Below are 20044 nucleotides of genomic sequence, written 5' to 3'. Positions count from 1 at the left end.
GCATCTCTCCACACCCTTAGGATCACCGTGATGTGATGTCCCACAGGTATGACCTCCCAAGGTGTGATCCCTCCAGATGTTATTCCCAGGTATGACTTCTTGTGCCCTCCCTAAGTGTGACCCCCCTCCAACGTGATGCCCCCAATGGTGAGGTCCCCTGGGTGTGACCCTCATTGTGACACTTCATTTGCCCCCCGGTGCGACCCCCCCCCGCCACCTCCGGCGACATCCCCTTGTAGCGGTGACCTTCCTAGCTGTGCGCCCCCCTCCCCCGGTCGGCTGCCCGCAGTTTGAGCGGAGGTGCGAGTGTCCCCCTGCCAGCTCCCCCACCCGCATCATGGCAGGGTCCCCCCGGTGTCCCCCCTCCCGTCTCGGTCCCGCTCCACGCATGCTCCGCGCCCGCCCCTCCCCGCGCTCTGCCCGTTCCCAGCGGCGGCGGCAGCGGGGCGAGGATGAAGGACCGGACCGGGGAGCTGCGCGCTGTGAGTGCGGGGCGCAGCCGGGGATGCGGGGGATACGGGGAGATGCGGGCAACCCTCTGCCCCCATCGGGGACCGCCCGAAGCCGTCTCGACCCCCCCCCTCGCTGCGCAGGGGCCGCCCTGCCCTGAGCGGCGGCGGCGAGGGGGTTGGGCGGGGGCTGGGAGCAGAGGATGATCCCCCTGGATATCGCCGGGATGTCGGGGTAGGAGGGGAGGGGTCCCCCGGGCTGCGCCCCCCGCACCGCCGCGGACCGCTCGGGTTCTCCCCGGCAACGGGCGGTGCGAGCGGCGATCTGCGCGGTACCGGGGGGCCGCGGCGGCTGAGCGGCATCACCGCCGGCAGGAGCGGATGCAGACGTGTATTTGTACCGCTGCGGGCGGCGGGGTCGTGCCGTGCTCACCCGGGACCGTGCCGCGCCCGCCCCGCTCCCGTTTTGCGTGTTCATCCTCCGGCGCAGCCGCTGCGGCGGGGCCGAGGAGCGCCTGCGGCCGCTGCACCGCGGTGACCCCAGCGCCGTGCCCCGGCTTCTCCGGGAGGCCTCGGGCTTCGTGTGTGCGGCTGTAGCCGGTCGTGTGTCCCTCGGAGGCCCCGAGCCCCCCGCGGTCCCGGAGCGCGGGCGGTGGGAGGCGGCGGCTGCGCGCACGGAGCATCGGTGGAAGGCTCCGGTGCCCCCGCTGCCCGTGCCGGAGCCTCCTATTGCACCCTCGGGGCCGCGCTGCTGCTGCTGCCCACGCCTGGAGCCGAGCTCTGGGGACAGCAGCAGTGGACGGAGGGGCAGAGCCCGAAATCCCGGAGTGCTGCTCCAGCCCCCGCCCCGTACCACCCCCCTGGTCCTCCCTCTAGTGCTTTTTCTTATTTGTTTTTAAAAAAAAAAAAAATAAAAAAAATTGTGGATTAAAAAAAAAAAAAATTACTTCACGGTTGGCGCTGCAGAGCTGCCTGGGATTGCAAGGGGGGGTCTGTCCCGTGGGGAGGACTCTGCCATAGAGCGAGGGGCAGTGGGGACCACTGTGGGTGTCCAGTCTGGTCAGGCATCAGAGCTCCCACCAGGATCACTTGGCTGGGAGTTTGGTTTGGTCTGAAAAACGCCAGGAGGATAGAGCTGGGGTGATGCCAGCAAGGGGCTGAGGGGGTGGCTTTTGGGGTGATTGGGCAGCTCTGAATGCTCAGGGCTGACTGTAGATGCCCAGGGGTGGCTGTGGATTCTGGGAGAGGAAGAGGCTCCCCCAAGAGCTGCCTCCCCACTCTGCCTGGAAAGCACCCAAACATGGGGCTCTGTCTCCACCACCAGCACAGGCTGTGAAATGGGATTGGAAAACAGGCTTTTTAATAATAATAGTAAAAAAGAAGCCTCGTGAATGTCCTTTTGGCAGCCGGCGCTGGCTGGGAAGTGATGCCGTGGATTATTTTAAAATTTCTCTGTTCCTTTAAATACGCCTTAAGAAAAATAAAATGTGTTTTTGCCTCATTCCTGCTGCTGCTTCTTATTCATCAGCCTCATGCTGAGGATGCAGCATTCTTCCCAGGGAAGAGAAATGCTTTTGAGCATCCAGTTGCCCCGAATACGAGTGGGTGCCCCTTGGCAGGACTGCAGTGAGTGAGGCAGCGTGGATTTACACCCTCAGTGGTGGCAGGCACCAGGGGAGGAGCAAGATGCTGCAGTGGACAGAGTCAGGAGCGTTTGAACTTGTTTCCTCTCTGCTGCCTCATTAATAGCCAAGGCTGGTTCTTCCCATGTTAATACAGTATCTAAATTGTGCCAAGGATGATAAAGAAGAAGGATTAATAAAAAAAAAGGGCTGGCATTGTTGGTGCAGAGGAGGGGATACAGGGCGGTCACTGCTCTACAGAACAGGAGCTCCATGTCTTAACAGGATTTTTTAAATGGTACTTGAAATTTAAAATGCTAATCCCAGGTCTTTTCTGAACCTCGGCTGTAGTTTGGATCAGACTTGCTGGATGGAGCTTATTCAGTGCCCTTGTGGAAGTAGTGCCCTCAGGTCTGCTCTGAACCAGGGACAGGAAATTTAACTTACAGATGGAACATGTCCTCTTGTTGTGGAGGAGAGCAGCTGAGGATGGGCTGTGCAGGATGCCTTGGATGAGGCTGAGCAGAGCTTTGTTTACAGCTGCTTCTGTGCAGGTGTCACAGCCGTGGCCTTTCCTGCCCGTCTGGAGTGGGTCTGGAGCTGGTCCCGTTCCCCAGCACCCCCAGAAGCAGCCCTGATGAGATGGTGTGTACATGCAGGATTGTGAGAGTCCTATGGTGCTCCATCCTGCCATAGAGCTGACAGCTCTGTTTGAGTGAGACATTGGGATTTCCAGGATGTGACACAAGTCCAAATGGTAAAATAATTATGAATGGTGTTTTGAGAGTGCGACAAAGTGAGGGAGATGTGCCAGTGTTGTAGGATCACAGAATGGTTTAGGTTGGAAGGAACCATCCAGTTCCAAACCTCCAGCCATTGGCAGGGCCCATTTTTTGGGGTGTGCTTTCCTCCTGTGCCTGTTGTTCATCTCCAGCAGCTGTTTTTGTGTGCATTTCTCCAGTGATGTTTGTGTGTTTGTGCCATCCCACTGCCCTCCCCAGCTGGCTGAATCCCCACTCCTGGCAGCCAAGTCCCTGCTCCCAGCGCTGCTTCCTGCCAGTGGGAGTTGTGGGAAATGGGTGTTAAAAATAAAGGAAGAGAGGAAGCAAGGTGGGCTCCAGGTCCGGCTCTGTGGATCCATCCTCTCCCCTCCTCTGGTGGTGAAATCTGCGGCAGTGCTCCAGGACTCACAGCCCAACCTCATCCATCCCTTCCTCTTAATTCCATGCTGTTCCCAGTGAGGCTTTCACTCCTGGGGGGCACAAATGTGAAGTCGACCACGGTTGCTGTTTGCAGAGGTCAGGTCTTGTGTGTCTTCATCTTTTCCAGAATCCCCCGGCTACAGAAGTCCCTCCAGACCTTGGAGATGAATACATTTACTTGTTTAGATGCCATCTTCCTTTCCTTTTTTAACCCTCTTCGTGGCCATCAGTGCTTTTGAGCTCTTCTGTTCAACCAAAAGGGTCACGTAAATAATTCATCTGTCCTCCATCCCTGCCAGTCGTGCGTGGGGCTGTCACGTGGCGGGTGACAGCCGGTGGCGCGTCCGCAGCTCGCGCAGCCGCCTGCTCTGGCTGAGCTTGATGGGTTGTAGCATTATTGAAATGCTGATTTTTTTGGGTGTGGGGAGGAGCAGAGCTGCCCTGGAAGGTCAAACATTATGGCTGCCCTTAGAGCATTCCTGGTCCCAGCTGCTTTGCTGGCTTCCTTGGGGTGCTGGAGCAGGAGGGGTGAGATGGCGGGGAATCCTCACTCCTGGGGTCTGCTGAGCTGGGTGAGGAAAAAGGTGACAGGAGTGATGTAGATGAACCCTACATGCTCCTGTGTGAGCATGCTACGTGTCCATGCTACATGTTCTTGTGCTCCCCAGCAGCTGAGGGGTCCTGGGTGTTCCTGTGCCACAGGAACGCTGTCCACAGCAGTGGGTGCACACCGTGGTAGGACAAGCCAAAAACTGGGAAAACCCTTTTCTGTGCTTTAAACATGGCTGCAGGCAAAGGCCAGACCCTGTGTCAGCTCTGTGTCATCTCCCCAGCCTGGGAGGGGCCTGGTGGGGTGATGGACAGGGTCTGAGGGGCAGACAGACCTCAGAGGGGACCCTGAGCCCTGGGGTCCCTTGGTATATGTTGGGGAGCTTCAGGTCTGGTGCATGGGGCTTTGGTAGTCCCTCCCACTGAAGTCAACCTGAATATGGAATACTTTTGACCCACTGAGACCTGGTGTCAATCTGTGGGGACCAGAGAGTGATAAGAGTGATAATTAATGCAGCCAGATACATCAGCTGTGCACTGGGTGTCTGAGAGGCCGGAGCCAAAAGGGTGCAGTCTCATCCCTGTTGTTTTAGTCTTTGTGTGTGAGCTGCTCGGAAGCTGTACAAATGTTTGTTTTGCCATGTATCTCCCCGTTAACAAGATTTCTCAGGAAATATGCAAAATTATCACTACAGGCAGAACATGTACAGTAAGGCTCATTAAGCTAAGTACTGTGATAAATTGCTTCTTCCAGAAAATTATGTATATTAGCAAAAAGGAGGAGAGTGAGCCGGGGTGGAAGACCAGGAACAGCGAGTGTGTGGTATTGTCCTGGCTCCAGGTGACCTGAGCACACCTGCCTCAGGGGAGTGTCCTTGCACCGTGGTGTCCGCAGGATGATCCTGGAGGAGATGGTGGGGAGCAGAGGGCAGGCAGAGGACAGCATGGGAAATGGAGATGGAACGATGCTGTGTCAGGACCAGACCAGGCACAAAGCCAAAGAGGCTGTCTTTGCTTAGGAAAAATATGAAACGAAGCAACTGTGCAAGCACAAGGAGTAGAAAGTTTTTCTGAACTGGAGGAAGGGAAGGGGGCAGGGGTGACGTGTCACAGGCTGCTTGCACCTCTGCACTTCTGCTGTGCCCCTGCCTGCAGTGGCCAGAACCAGGGCTGGTGTTGGAAATGTGGGCACTGCTTTTGCCCCCCAAATCAGGGAGCTGTGAGCAGGGGACAGGCTGTGGCATGAGGGGCGTCATGGACTCACAGTGTGGGTTGGGTTGAAAAGGACCTTCAAAGACCATGTGGTTCCCACACCCCTGCCATAGGCAGGAACAGCTTTTACTGGACCAGATTGCTCTGAGCCCTCTCCAGTCTGTCCTGGAACACTTCCAGGGATGGGGCTGACACAGCAGACAGACTTCTGGGTGCTCAGGTCCCACAGGAGAGATGTGCTGAAACATCTTTCAACCTTTTTCAGTGATACTCTGAGTATTTTCTGTAGTGATGCAGGTGCTCTCCCCTGGCAGGAGGGTCTCTTCCTCCATCACCTTTTGCAGGATGGTGGAAGTAGTGAGTGGAGCCCAGGACATCTGCTGGCCAAAAGCTCTTCTTCAGTAGCCAAGGAACCTTCAAAGAATCATATCATCCAACTCTATTGCCATGGCTTGGGACATCTTCCACTAGACCAGCTCCTGACTGGTTTTAGAATTCCAAATCTCCTGCCCAAAATGTGTTCATTTGCTCCTAGGCCAGCGTATTCTTTCTACAGGAGAAGGTTCCTCTTCCCTGCTGCCTCCTCCTCCTCCTCTGGCATCCACAGGCACCTCAGGTGTAGGGGCAGGGGACACATCTGGCTGTGCAGCATCAAAATCTGCTGCAGGGTGGGACTGAACTTTCTGTTAACAGTGCAGTTTTTCAGATTCTAGTGAATACTTGCAGACCCAGGTTTCTTTTCATGGGAAATGACTAAAAATGAAGTTTTCTGCTCACTGTCCTATGAGTTTTCAGGAGAGCACTGCCACTGTGGCCACTTCCATCGTGGTGTACTTCTGCAGATGTTTGCCGCGGGTTTTCCAGTATGAGCTCTGCCTTTTTCTCTGCCATTGCTGGTCTTCCATCAGCTTCTGTCAGACTTTGGGTTTGTGTATGAAATGACTGTTTGCTTTGGTTTTCCAGAGGACCTTTTCCTTTTGGGAGGATCAGTTTCTCACCTGGATGGTGCTGAAGTTCTTGTACAGGGTCTAGACAAGAGCACCAAAGAAATGTCATTGAGCTTTCACGACCATGAAACAACCTGGTTTGGTGGAAGGTGTCCTTGCCCATGGCAGGGGGTTGGGCTGGAGCATCCTTGAAGATCCATTCCAAATCTATATATTCCATGAGTGCCTGCCTGTAGGTGTGGTAATGGGACAGGCTGCAGTGTCACTAGTGGGCATCACCAGGGCTTGGTGACATTGGCAGACTCCAAAGCATGGTGATGATCCCAGCAGAGACCTCTCTGAGTGTGCTGATCCTGGTCAATGGAGTGGAGATAAGAGATGAGTGGTCCTTCTGCTGCCCATGGGAAGCTCTGATCTGCACAGGAGCTGTAACAGTGGTGATGCCACTTAAAGGATGTTAAGAAATTAATTTCAGATTATTTAAGTCTGTTTTTAACCAAATTATTCTTCAGCCATGACTGTAAATTTATAAAGTACTGGCTGTAAAGTATGGATGCTTTTCCAGTAGGTGATTGTGCTGTCCATATTTCAGAGCTACAGGAGGAGGTCAGTGAGTTCAGCTCATTGCCCTCTCCAGGACTGGTGGCAACTCTGGTGGTCACCTCTGATGCTTGTTCTCCAGAGTTAAGGAGAGTTTTACCTGTTTGCTTTTAAAACTGAGCTTAAGAGTGATCAATGTTCTGAGAAAAGGCTTGGACTTTGTGCCCAGGGCTGGGAGTTACTTTGCAGGAATGCAAGCCAGCACCCAAGGACAAAATTCTTGGAAATTATGTTCTCCCTTGCAGTGCTGGTGTTGGAAGTTGGAAACCTGACTCACACGGGTGCTGCTGAATGCTGAAGTCATCTGTGCCTTGGACTTTTATTCATAAATAAGTTGTTATTTGGAAGGTATGGGCTGGTTTTGGTGAATATCAGAATTATAGAATTGCTTAGGTTAGAAAACCCCTCTAAGATCCAACTGTTTCCCCAGCACTGCCAAGGCCAGCACTAACCCCAAGTGCCACAACTGCACATCTATTAAATCCATTCAGGGATGGTGGCTCCACCACTGCCCTGCACAGTCTGTGCCTTGGCAGCTGGGCTGCAGAGCCATTTCTGTGAAGAAATTTTCCTCAGTATCCAACTAAACTTGCTCTGGCACAACTTGAGGCCGTTTCCTCTTGTCCTGTCCCTTGTTCTCTGGGAGCAGAGCCTGATCCTCACCTGACTCCACCCTTCTTAGAGCATTGTAGAGAGTGAGGTCCCCCCCATGAGCCTCCTTTTCTCCAGGCTGAGCATCCCCCATCTCCCTCAGCTGCTCCTGGTGCTCCAGACCCTTCCCCAGCTCCATTCCTTTCCCTGGACACACTCCAACATCTCAGTGACCCGCTTGTGAGGGGCCCAGAACTGACCCCAAGATTTGTGGTACCTCAGCAGTGTCCAGCACAGAGGGATGATCACTACCCTGGTCCTGCTGGACACATTATTTCTGACAGCAGCCAAGTGCCATTGGCCTCTTGCCCACCTGGGCTTATGTTCAGCTACGGCCAGCCAGCACCCCAAAGCCTTTCCCAGCTTTTCAGTGACTCTGCCCCCAGCCTGGAGCATTCCATGGGGTTGTTGTTACCCCAGTGCAGGACCTGCCACTTGGCCTCGTTGAATGTCATGGAATTTGCCTTGGCCCACTGATGCAGCCCATCCAGATCCCTCTGCAGACCTCTCCTGCCCTCCAGCAGGTCAACATTTCACCCAGCTTGGTGTCTTCTGCTGAGAGTGCCCTCGATCCCCTTATCCACAGCATTGATAAAGCTATTAGACAGGAGTGGCCCCAACATTGATCCCTGGAGAGCGCCAGGGAGAGAGGCTGCCAGCTGGATTTAATACTGGAGTAGGACACAGCTGAGCTGGGGCCCGTGTGCCACGGAATGACAAATTTATTGTGGTGCACGGCTGTACTGTATGATCTGCAAAAAGGGCTGAGCTGAGACCATAGGCAGCTTAAACCATGGTCTTGGGCTCTTCCCTGGAAACCTTCAGGAGCAGGACTTCAGCCCTGTTTGAAGGGCTTTTTTTGGCTGCTGCAGATGCCTAAAGCAAACCCTGAAGTGTGAGGAGGCAGCCCCAGGGTGAGTGACTCGTTTGGTGGGTGGGGGGTCCACGGGTGCTCTGGACCTTGTCCAGGTGAGGCTGTGCTGAGCTGCCCTTGTGCTGCCAAGCATCTCAGAGCCAGGCTGGGATGTTTCCAGAGATCTGGGCATCTCTAGGCTCTCCTACGTGTCCTTTAGGCTCTGTGAGATGGCTGAGATGTCAGTGCCACTCGCTGCTGAGTTATTCTGACCTTGTCCTTCCTTGCACAGCTGCATGCTGGAATGAGCTGCCCTGGGAGCTCTCAGTGTCAGCAGCAGTGCCCTGGGCTTGGGGGGTTGGATATGGGGAACAAGGTGAGTGCTGTTGGGTGTTGGACCCCCATGTGCCACTCTTTGTGGGGACACGATCCCAGACACGACCTCCAGCTGCTCAGAGGCATCCCCAGGAGCAGCCTGTGCATCCTGCCTTGTTCTGGTCTTGGTACAGAAAGGGCATCGTTTTACAAAGCAAGGCGAGCCCAGATGGCTGGAATCTCTTCAGCTGGGCAGAGCAGCACGGAGGTGTTTGTAAATAAAAACAAACAGATGCAGCTTGGGAGTGAAACCCTTGAGCAGCTTCCTGCATCTCAGGGATGAGGCCTTTCTTTGCTCAACTGAGTGGTCCCTAAAAGGGGGATGGCAGCTGGTCTGGCTTTTTCTTTCCCTTTGTGAGGCTTGCCTTGTCTCTGGTGGGGTGGGAGGCAGCGTGGCCAGGGCTCACAGCCCCATGGGATGCTCACTGCCTGTTTGGACACAGATGTTTCCTAGGAAAATGTGCCAGCAGGGCTTGGTAGAGGGATGTGTCTGGGTTCAGATGTGCCCAGTAGTGGCTGAACCTGTTGTTCCTCTGCCCTGCCTCTGCTGCCTGCACCAGCTCCCTGGGTGCATCTGGATGTGATCAAATCCATCTGCAGCACTGACAGGAGAGGACAGGAACTTGGGGCTGCTGCTGAGGTGACAGAGATCTGGTAATGCCCTGCACAGCCCCCCTGCCAGCTTTCCTTTGGAGGAAAGCAAGCATCAAGCCTTTTCTGTGCTCTTTTGCCTCTTTCAGAAAGTGCTTGGAGAGGGAATGGGGTGGGTTGGAACCATGGGAATGTCATTTCCTCAATAATTAATTTACTAGCATGTGCTGGTTACAAAACCTGCAGAGCCAGGATGCTCCAGGGCTCTGGATGTCTTCCCAGCTCCTACTCCTCTTTGTCAGGGATGGTATCTGCCTCCACTTGGGATTTTTGCCCTTGTGGAGGGACTTTGAGCCCTGTGAGGCTCTGAAGGTTGCTGGAGGAGCTCTGACTGACCTGCCCTACCCATCTAGCTCCTCCTGCTCAGTGACACTGGAGAGGCAGCTGCTCCCAGAGCCACCCCAGCTGCTGGGACAGTGCCCACACGGTGCCACTGCTTGGCCTCTGCTGGACTGGAGAAATAAAAGCCTTGCAAAAGAAGGGTTATCCTCACCTACCCTGTGTGGGGGAAAAGCCTGGAAGCCCTGGGTCCTTGGTGCTGCCTGGCAGGGCCTGAAGCAGAGGTGGAAGGGCACTGGGAGGATGGTGTGCCTGACACTGTGAGTTCCTGGGCTGGGGAATTGCACCTGCAGGTAGTTTTGACTGAGACAGGAGCTTTCCATGTGGCTTTGGAAACCTGGGATGCTCACAGCTGGGATGCATGAAGCCAAAACACTGTTGGCTTATGTTTCCTTTGGAAAGTTTTGGTTTCATTCCTACTTTTGTATTAGAATTAATCACGGGGGGATGCCTCTAGCTTGGGGTAAAGCAGTGAGGGCCAGAGTGGTGGGAGATGCTGGGAGCAGCTGATCCATCAGTGCCCTGCGTCCCCTGAGCTGTTCTCCCAGTGGCATCTCCTCTGGTTCCAGTCCAAGTCACCCATTAGAGGATGTGGCTGCTGCTCACTGGCTCAGGGGCTGGTGGGGTGGGCTGATCAGGCTGACACTGGGTGTTGGAGGTGGTAAGGCACCGAGGGTGTTTCCAGTGACGTGGGTGGGACAGATGGTGCCCTTCTCCAGCCTGGAGTGACAAGTGACATGTGCCCTCCTGACCAGCAGGCTCCATCTGTGTAATTTCCTCTTCATGGGGCTTCTGGCTGGGCTCTGTGCCATTCCCCCTGTCCAGTGCCTGCCCTAAATAACATCTCTCTGCCTGTCCATCAGCTTCTGCTCTCCCAGGAGTGGTGAACCCTCAACCATGAATGCCTCTGACAGAGCTGTGTGTGGCTTTTGACCCACTTCCATGGGTGGTGGGTCCCATTCCTTTGGGATTTCTGGGTATGGCAGGGTCCAGCAGGCAGCATGGATAGGACTAGGCAGGGATGTGGCATCCTTTGGGCAATGAGCCAGGCCTGTTTTGGATGTGGAAGGGACAAGCAAGAGGTGACAAGGAGAAGAGCATCTTGGCAGGTACCCTGCTCTCCTGCTGCTCCTGCTCTGCTGCCAGTCCCTGGCCTTCCTGGTTTCTGTACAAGCCTGCATTTAAAATTATCACTGGGAATACTCTGCTCACAGGCTTCAGAAAGGGGCTCAGAGTTATGGCAAATTGAGATCCTGCCGAATGATGACAAAAACAGCTGGATAGGCTTTTGGGGAAGTTGTATTGAAGGTGTGTTTTCCTGTACAGGGCTGCAGGGGCTGACTGGGGCTTCCCATCCAGTTCCACCCCTTACCATGGGCAGAGATCCCTTCCACTAGATCAAATTGCTCCAAGCTCCATCCAGCCTTGCTGCCCTGAGTGGCTGTGCTACAAATGGGCACAATTTCAGACTTCAGGGCACAGTTTTCTGTGCCCACAGAGTGGTGGGTAAGAGCAGCACCATGCCTGCTTTTCCTTGTCAGGGTGAGATTTTCACCAGGATTGTGGGAGCTCTCTGATCACAAAGGCTCTGGATAACCATGAATGGGATAAGTGTGAGCGAGTTACCCAGGCAAAAAGTGCCACAAGTGGTGGGAAGGCTGAAAGCTGAGGTCTCTGGATGATACCACCCAAATCAGTCAGTGTAGGATGAAAAGACAATTTTGGGGGGTAGGATAGATATTTCATCTGGCTTATTTCAATGTGAGAGGGCTCTCTCTGGAGGCTGTGGTGGCTGCCTCTCTGCAGAGTGCCCATGGGGTGATGAGTAAATGTCTGCAAAAACTTCAATCATTATGACATGATGATGAGATGAGCAGAGGCAGTCCTGTCTTTAATCTCCATTCCACTGGCTTCTTCTCTTTGTAAAAATGGAGTAAAAAGAAACTTTTCCAACCTGTTAATTGTCCATTTCCCTCCTTCATGTAACTGATTTGGATAATAATCTTTCAAATGTCTCCTTATGTGGAGGACTGTAATTTTTCCTTCCCTTGAGAGCTTGCATCCCCCGCCTTGCTGGGACAGGAGGTGTTTTCATCTCTGGTGACAATGACACAGATGCTTCTGCAGACAAGGACAACCCCTCATTTGCCTGCTGTGACTTTACTAGTTCTGCTGTATTATCTGCTTGCTCCCACCTTTCCTGCACTCTGCAGCACTCCTTTTATTTTCCCATCACAGCATCCCTTGTGTCTCCCATCGCAGCTTCCTTCGTGCTTTCCCATGGCAGCATCCCTTGTTTTTACCGTCATGGCATCCCTTATGTTTTCCTGACATGGCATTCCTCATGTTTTCCCATTGCAGCATCTCTTGTTTCCTATTGCAGCTTTCCTCATGTTTCCCATTGCAGCTTCCCTCATGCTTTCCCGTGGCAGCATTCCTTGTGTTTCCTGTGACAGCATCCCTCATGTTTCCCATTGCAGCATCCCTCGTGTTTTCCCATCACGGCATCGCCCATGCTTTCTCCTGTGACAGCATTCCTTGTGTTTCCCATGGCAGCATCCCTCGTGTTTTCCCATCACAGCATCCCTCGTGCTTTCCCATGGCAGCATCCCTTGTGCTTTCCCATTCTCAACATCCCTTGTGTTTCCCATGGCAGCGTCCTGGTGTTTCCCATGGTGGAGTCTGTGGTGTTTCCCATTCCTTGCAGCTCCTTGCAGAGCTGTTGTGCTCACACAGGGCTGAGGGTGCCCTTGAAGCTCCCACTCCATGGATGTGGGGTGTCCTTAGCTGTGTCCCATGTTTGCTGTGGGGGTCATGCCTTGGTGCTGTGATATTTTGGCCATCCCTCACTGCTGGGTGTATCTGTTCTCTGCTCTCTGAGTCCTGGGGGCTTGGAGTAGCAGTGCCCAGGGCGTTCCACACTCTGGTGAGTGTTTGCCCCAGCTCCTTGGAGCAAGTGAGCACAGGAGAAGGGGAAGATGCCTCCTAGGAGCTCCTGAAATAGAGCCATGAGCTCTGCAGCAAGCACTGGTTGATGCCTCTCTGTCTGTGTGTTGTTGCAGGCAAAGGACAGTGATGATGACGATGAAGTCACCGTCAGCGTGGACCGGGATCGTTTCATGGACGAGTTCTTTGAGCAGGTGAGAGGTTTGTTCCTCCAGTGTGGCTTTGAAGCTGGTTCAGACCTTTCTGCTGCCACCAGGGCGGGTTGTGGATGGTCCAGGCTTCCTGCAGCCACTGGGGATGGGAGTGAAGCTCCTGCCCTGGCTGGTGCTGCTCAGCTGATGGTCAGGGTTATGCTGAATGCTGAACATCAGGAACCTGGCTTCCCTGCAGACCTGAAGCTGTGCTGCCCTACAGATGTTCTCCTGCTCCTCCAGAACCCAGTGAGGCTGTTACCCAGGTGATGGGAGCAGGGAAGCCTCACACACAGCTCTCAGGCCTTTCCCCAGAGCACCTCTGCAGAGCAGCAGTCTCTGCATGGGACTGATTTAATTTTGTGCCTCCCGTTCCCAAACAAGAGGTTGTCTTCTGGCATGTGGGTGGCTGTAAGATCTGCTTGCGGATTTTTAGCACACCCTTAGCATGGCATGTGTGTGGGGGGTGTTAAAATGGATCTGTGCAGGCAATGGAGTGGGAACTGGGATAAATCTGATGTGCAGGTGGAGGAAGATGAGCAAAGGAGTGGTGTGAGCCGGAGGAGAAGACTGAGTTAGAGGGTAAGCAGCCTGGCAGGCAGAGAACACAGGAGAGGTTTCCCCTCTTAGGCGGTGCTGGTGTCTTCCTGTAGCACAGAAGTGCAGGGAAAATGACGGAATGGATCTTCTGGAAAATGTGGCCTCCCTGGAACGAGGAGTGAGGATCAAATTGGGCGTTTCTGGTGGTTTTTATGGAGCAAGGAGCCATGGGGGGCTGAGCTGTTACCAGCCTGGCTTGTGCAGTCTCAGCAATGTTCTGCCAGAGGCACAGAGTCTGGGAATCAATCTGATGCTGGTTTATATAAATCCCCAGAGTTTCTCAGTGTATCACAAAGAATACAGGACATACAGTCTGTATTACACTGCTGTGACTCAGAGCTGGCTGGTGGGATGGAGAAGACTTGATTCCACAGTGGTGCTATAGTTTCAAGCTGGAAAATATTTATCCAGGAGGGTGTTTGCAGTGGTTCAGACATGTCATGGTTGCTTTGGAATAGGGTATAATAATCCCTTCACTTTCCAAAAGTCCAGGTCTGTCACAGACCACCTCTCTTGTCTCACTTCACAGGTGGAAGAAATTCGAGGCTTCATCGATAAAATTTCGGAAAATGTGGAAGAAGTGAAAAGGAAGCACAGCGCCATTCTCGCTTCACCCAACCCTGATGAAAGTGAGTGAGCTCTGGGTGTCCTGTGGGCACGTGGCTTCACTGATGGGCTGGCTGGAGCCAGGCACAATCCCCTGTGTCTGCAGGTGGCCATGGCTGGATGGTGAGGGAGGGCTTGGACTTGCCTGGTGACTGGTGGCTTTAAGACCTGGAGAGTCCAGTGAGGCTGCCAGAGGGGATTTCTGAAAGGATGGGGCAGTGTGGAGGCTGGGAAGAGCAAGTGGTGTTTTTGTGGTGGTTGGCTGTTGTCTTGCCCCAGGCTGCCTGGGAAAGTCAGTGGATAATGCAGAACAGACCAAGTATCACCTACTTGGGCCCAGAAATGTTACAGCTCCTCTTGGAGCCAGAGGTGGGCAGCTGGGACCTTGCATCTCTGTCCTGGGGACAATTTGTTGCTGGCTGGTCAAAGAGCCTACCCCTTCCAGACCTCTTTCTTCCCCAGCCTTGTCTTCCAGAAAAGATATTTGCTGCCAGGAGCTGGAGTTAGGGGTTTGAGCACCCAAGAGGTAGCAACATTTGGGTGTCCAGGAGATCTGGCAGGGTTAGAACTGTGAATGCTGTGGTTCCCTGTTCCCAGGTGGGATCAGTGCTCTCCCAGGTGAGCCAGAGGAGGGGGCTGTGGGGCCAGTGAGGTCAGCAGAGGCTTTCCAGCATCAGTGTCTGCAAAACCCTTATTGTGGAGAGGGTGGATCCGAGGGCTGAGCTGTGCAGGGAGAGCAGGGCTGAGCACTGTGGGGTGGGGCTGGACCCTACCCAGGCTCACCTGCTGGGGGACAGCACTGGAACAGCTCTGCTGCCCCAAACTCCACCTTCAGTGTAACACTGAGCCCACCTGGCTCTCCTCTGCTCACCTCCATCGTGATGCTGGTGTCACAGGGATGTTGGATGCTGCAGATCTGACCCTGCAGGATGGCTCTGGGCCACTGGCAGCCCTCATTTTGGCAAAGGTGTTGCTTCCATGGGCTCCCAGTGCTTGGAGGCTGGAAAGCTGAGACCAGGTCTCCCTCTGGTCATCCACTTCTCATTTGCCCAGTGCAATTCCATGTCTGCTTGTGGAATTGTGCCTAGAGGTCCCAGGAGGGTGCCCACACACACTTTGTCCTGCCTCCAGCCCTATATCAAATCAGTAGATGTTGTAATTACTTGAAAGGACTGGCCCTTCCTAACTTGTCTCAGGCTCTCCTCTCCTGGCAGCTACTTCTCAGCTAAAATTTCCTTGGCCAAGCCTGGAATCGAGGGATTTTCTCAAGGGAATTCACGTCTCAGGCTATTGCTCAATCATCCTCCAGGCTCTTGTGCTTTCAGTGTAAGATGTTGCAGTGTTCCTGTTTGGGGATGTTCAGAGGAGAGCTGCTGTGCTCCTGGTTGCTGCAGTGGCACAGGGTCCACTCAGGGCTGCAAAGGGCACTCATGGCCTAAAAGCATAATAATCTATTTAAAAGTCTGAGATCTGCAGTGAGCAAAATGTGGTGACATTCCCATGACTTTCAGAAGCATCCAGGACATTGGAAGTGCTTCTGGCTTTGCTTTACTGCGTTACTTTGCCTTCGTTTTGTAGAGAATTCAGTTTGTTGTACCAAGAATTGTTTGGACAGGAAGAGAGGAGCCCACACATTAATCTGAAATTTGTGATTTGTAGCACGGTGCTGTGTTCAGGAGGTGTGGTAGAGCTCAGTGGTGGACAGACTCAGAATCACAGAATGCTTTGGGTTGGAAGGGGTCTTCAAAGATCATCCAGTTCCACATCCCTGCCATTGGCAGGGACACATTAAATCTAGACCAGTGGACCACTTGCTCCAAACCCTGTCCAGTGTGTCCAGGGATGGGGCAGCCACAGCTTCTCTGGGCAACCTTTGTCAGCCCCTCACCACCCTCATGGTCTGACATTTCTTCCCCATGTCCAACCTGGCCCCACTGCCCCTTGTCCCAGCCATTGGACCATTTTGGTGGCCACCTCTGGACCTGCTCTGGCACGTCATTGTCTGTGCTGGCAGCCTCACCCCCACCCTCCTGTGTTCCTGAACCCACAGAGAACCTGCTCATTAATGCAAAGGCTATTTGTAACCCAGGGCTGTGAATTTATTGAGATTAATTTGGAAATTCAGAAACAAGTTCCCATGAGGCATGGGAGGGGGTCAGAGCCAAAGGACACTAAAATGTAGGTTGTGAGAGGCTAATTTTGGGATGTACTCATTGGGATTTGCAGTTTAACCTGGCAAGGAGTGACACCTGGGATGGCCATCAGGGCAAGATGTTGCTCTCTGCAGGGATTTGGGATGCTGCTTGTCCCCTGTGGAACAGCACCTTGCATGTTTCTTAGTGATCTCCAAGTACTTTAGCATCATGTGGCACCTCCAGGAAATGTTCCTCCAGGAAACAAGAGAATGTCACGGGCTTCTCATCCTTGTCTGGAGGCACATGTGCTGTGCAGCTTGGTTTGGTGTGGGTGTAGCTTCTCCAACAGAGATACAGGAGAGGAGCAGACACCCCAAGAGGGAGAGGGAGCTCTGCAGCAGACCCCCTCCAGCCCCAGCAGTGTTTGTTTTGCAGCTGGAGCTCTGCCTTCTCTTGCTGAATTGCCACTGTCTTGCTGCTGACACTGGGGATAATCCCTTATCTGCAGAAATGGGTTTAGGAGGGCTGAGATGAGCAAAGCCTAAATCCTTTTACTCTTTCCTGAGATTATTCTGATGTGTGGGAGACTGGTGCTTTCTAGGCATGCTGAGAGCAGGAGCAGCAGGATATGGTCAGTGGAGCTGGGCAGCAGCACAGGCAGGAGGAGGAGGAAGGTGGCCAGAAGTCCTGGGATCTCTGGGAATTCAGCATCACCCATGGAGATCCCACTGTGGGTGCATGAGGAGCCCTTGCTATGGGCACATTCCAAGAACTGACTCTACAAAGCTACAAGTAAATTATTGAGAGGAGGGAAAAAGTCAGGGATAGTGAGTGGAAAACTGCTGGGAATAGCTTGAGGAGGAATTATTGGTGAAATTCCATTTGGATCTGGGAAGGCAGTGGCTGTGTGTGTGTCCCTGGGTGTCTGTACTCACACGTGGCTGAGCTGTGTGTGGCAAAGGGGTGTCTGTGGCCGTGCTTTAGGTGGGAAGAGGGGAACTCAATTAAAATTGGAGAGTTCAGGCAAGCAGTCTGAGGAAGTGGTAGCCAGAGCAGGAAATCTGGGTGCTGAAGAACCCTGGGAGCTCTCACAGTGGGGATACAGGAGCACAGAGGAGCACAGGTGGACTGGGTCTGGGGGACAGGTGGGACATTGCTGGGTGGGTGCATGGGCACCTTTGGCTAGGCTGGTGGGGTGGGTGGCCACGTGCCAAGGAGGGAAGACCTCATGTTGGACAGGGCTGGAACCTGCCAGAAATGGTTGTGTCGTGTCTGGGCTGTGTCTGTCAGAAATGAGGGTTTTCTGCATTGGTGCTGGAGCCCTGGTGTGGAAGCTGCAGGTGCTGCAGTCAGTTTGGCTCCCCACGGTTTGCCAACATCAGCTGATTAGACATTGAGGAGAAACTGGAAGAGGAATTGAGGGGTGGACAGCCAAGGTACCCAGTGATGATGATGAGTGATGGTGATGAGACAGTCCAAGACACTCCTGGAGCCCTGACAGTCCTGGCCAGTGACCAGGTGAGCCCAGCTGGAGAGTGGGTCTGACATCAGGGTGAGAGTGGGTGCCTGTCCCATCCCTGACTGATCAATGAAGAGCAGAACTCACAAAACCAGCTCAGGGATGAGTGACCAGTAGAATTGGCAGGAACTGGTGAAATGAGCTGTTCTGTCTCAGCCTGGGGCACACACCTGGCACTGAGCACATCTACTCTCTGTGCTGTCCACTGCCCTCCCCACCACTCTGCAAAGCTGACAGCATTCCTTCAGCAATGGGGCTACAGCTGCTTTGAGTTCAGGCTGTGCTTCTTGAGTGTTCCTGAGATACATGGGACATTTTTCCTTCTGAATAGTGACAAAACAAAGACACCTGAAGATGTCCAGTCCAGTGGTGCTGGCCCATGGCATGGCTGTGGTGCTGGTGCAGCATGTGGTTCTGCATCCAGTGTTTTACCCAGTGCTAAAAACAGCTCTCAGCCTGGAAAAAAAGAGGCTCAGGAGGGACCTTCTAGCTCTCTACAACTCTGAGAAAGGATGCAGCAGGATTGGAAAAAATTTATTCACAGGAAGTGTGGTCAGGCAATGGAATAGGCTGTGAAGGGCAATGGTGGAGTCACCATCCCTGGGGGGATTTAAGAGATGTGTGGATGTGGCTCTTGGGGATATGGTTAGTGTGGTGGCAGTGCTGGCTTAACTGTTGAACTCAATGATCTTGGAGGGCTACTCCAACCTAGAGGATTCCATGATAATCCTGTTCCTTTCTAAAGACAGTTCACACAGTGCTGCCGTATGTTTGACAAAATCACTGCGGTAATCAAGTGTTTGACTGTCGTTCTAAATCATGTCAGCGCTTGTTTTAGGAGAAAACATTCAGACAGCAAACATCCCCCATTTCCCCTTGAACTCCCCCCCAAAATCCCTGTGTTTTATGGCCTCACAGCACCACCCACATTCTGCATGAGGCTCCAGCCCACTCTTCCGACACGCTGTGCCAGCCTCCTCTCTCCAGGGTCTGTCCCCTGCCCTCCTCCTGTTGATCCAAGGGTGCTGCCAGCTGCAAGGCTGTCGTGGCGTGTGGGTGCAGCCCCAGCTGCACAGAGGAGTGGGAAATAACGATTCCCTGCACCCCAGGAAGATGATGAATCACTGTAAGGGCACTGCTGCCCGTTTGCTGTTCCTGGAAGCCCTGCAGAGAGCTGGTTGGAAGGGCTCTGCCTCCTGGAAGTGCCTGGGAGCTGCTGATTCAGAGCGGTTGCTGCTCTGGCAGCTGCCAGCCCAACCCCTGCAGGCTGATCCTTGCTGCCTGCCCAGAGCTGCCTGCCTGCCATCCAAGGGCTTGGAATCCCACTGGTGTTCACCAACCTGGCCACCCACACACAAGCACATGGCCTGGACATCTGTGGGACATTCCTGAGTACCTCTTGGACCTCCTGTTTCCTGAGCTGGGCAGTATTTGGTGTCATGAGCTGCCCAAAAGCTCAATCAGGACTTGGGATTTATTTTTGTTTGCCCTTGTCAGGCTCCTTTGCTGTCTCCTGGGTTGTCCTCATCTCCTCTGCCCAACTTGAGCTGTTGGCAAAGGGACTGAGGGAGTGGGAGGACTTAAGGGTTGACTTCATGCATATTCCATAGCCCAGACCAGTGTCTGTCTCCTGGCTTCTTCCCCACCAGGAATGTGAATTCTCTCTAGCTTATCTCAGGTCCTGGTGAGGCTGAGGCTGTTTGCTCAGAGTGGGGTGAATAGCAGCTTGTGTGGGTACTTTGAAGGTCTTGAACAGCAAGGGCTGGGGACAGTGTGAGTGGGCAATGGTTCTGGGTGTTAGGGCCACAGTTAGAGCTTCAGTCTGCAAAGTGTTTTATTGGCCAGAGTTGAAAAAATTCTAGAAAATTAGGAAAGGTTTGAGTCAGCATCTGATGTTTTTTTTATTTTCCACAGCTTGAATCAATAAGTTGCAATGCGAAATTCTGAGCTGTTTCCAAGAATAAATGTCAGCCTTTGGGAACTGAAGGACTGCACAGAGGTCACTGATGTCCCAAATCTCTTTTGGCAAGTGGAATTTTAGCTAGAAAGTCTTCTCCACAGAGATGCATCCCTATCCATCCCTATCCATCCCCATCTATTCCCATCCATTCCCATCCATTCCCATCCATCCCCATCCATCCCCATCCATCCCCATCCATCCCTATCCATCCCCATCCATCCCCATCCATCCCTATCCATCCCCATCCATCCCCATCCATCCCCATCCATTCCCATCCATCCCCATCCATCCCTATCCATCCCTATCCATCCCTATCCATCCCCATCCATCCCCATCCATCCCCATCCATCCCCATCCATCCCCATCCATCCCTATCCATCCCCATCCATCCCCATCCATCCCCTTGTCTTTGCTGGCACCTGGGATTGTCCTGATCCAGGTCCATGACCTTGCCAGGCCTGGTTGAACCTCGCTATCCATCCATAGTCCATTCATCAAACCCCTCTCTGCACTTCCCAGTTTCCTCAAGTCCCCTCAGCTTTCCCTCTGGCAAGAGCTCCTCCCCAGTGCCTCAGAGCTCAGAGCAGCTGTGATTCAGCAGCCATGCTGGAGGCTGTGTCTGTCTCATTTCTGTGCT

At 53.5% G+C, this 20044-nt stretch overlaps 1 protein-coding gene across 3 annotated transcripts in view; it reads left to right on the top strand.

Annotated features, from left to right (window-relative positions):
• Window positions 1-398: 398 nt before the first annotated feature.
• Window positions 399-20044, top strand: part of STX1A (syntaxin 1A) — a 48299-nt gene continuing 28653 nt past the window's right edge. The window contains exons 1-3 of one of the 3 annotated variants that reach the window (XR_009279260.1): window positions 399-482; window positions 12513-12590; window positions 13717-13816. Coding sequence is in view for 1 of the 3 variants with exons in the window: in XM_058854177.1 (XP_058710160.1) it covers window positions 453-482; window positions 12513-12590; window positions 13717-13816 (208 nt within the window). In the remaining 2 variants the exon portion in view is untranslated. The remainder of the gene's footprint in view (window positions 483-12512; window positions 12591-13716; window positions 13817-20044) is intronic. The other 2 variants (XR_009279259.1, XM_058854177.1) reach the window with 2 other exon arrangements.

Source organism: Poecile atricapillus, chromosome 21 (assembly GCF_030490865.1).
Source record: "Poecile atricapillus isolate bPoeAtr1 chromosome 21, bPoeAtr1.hap1, whole genome shotgun sequence".
Taxonomy (NCBI): Eukaryota; Metazoa; Chordata; class Aves; order Passeriformes; family Paridae; genus Poecile; species Poecile atricapillus.
The sequence above is the reverse complement of the archived record's forward strand: the minus strand, read 5'-3'. Positions and strand labels throughout refer to the sequence as shown.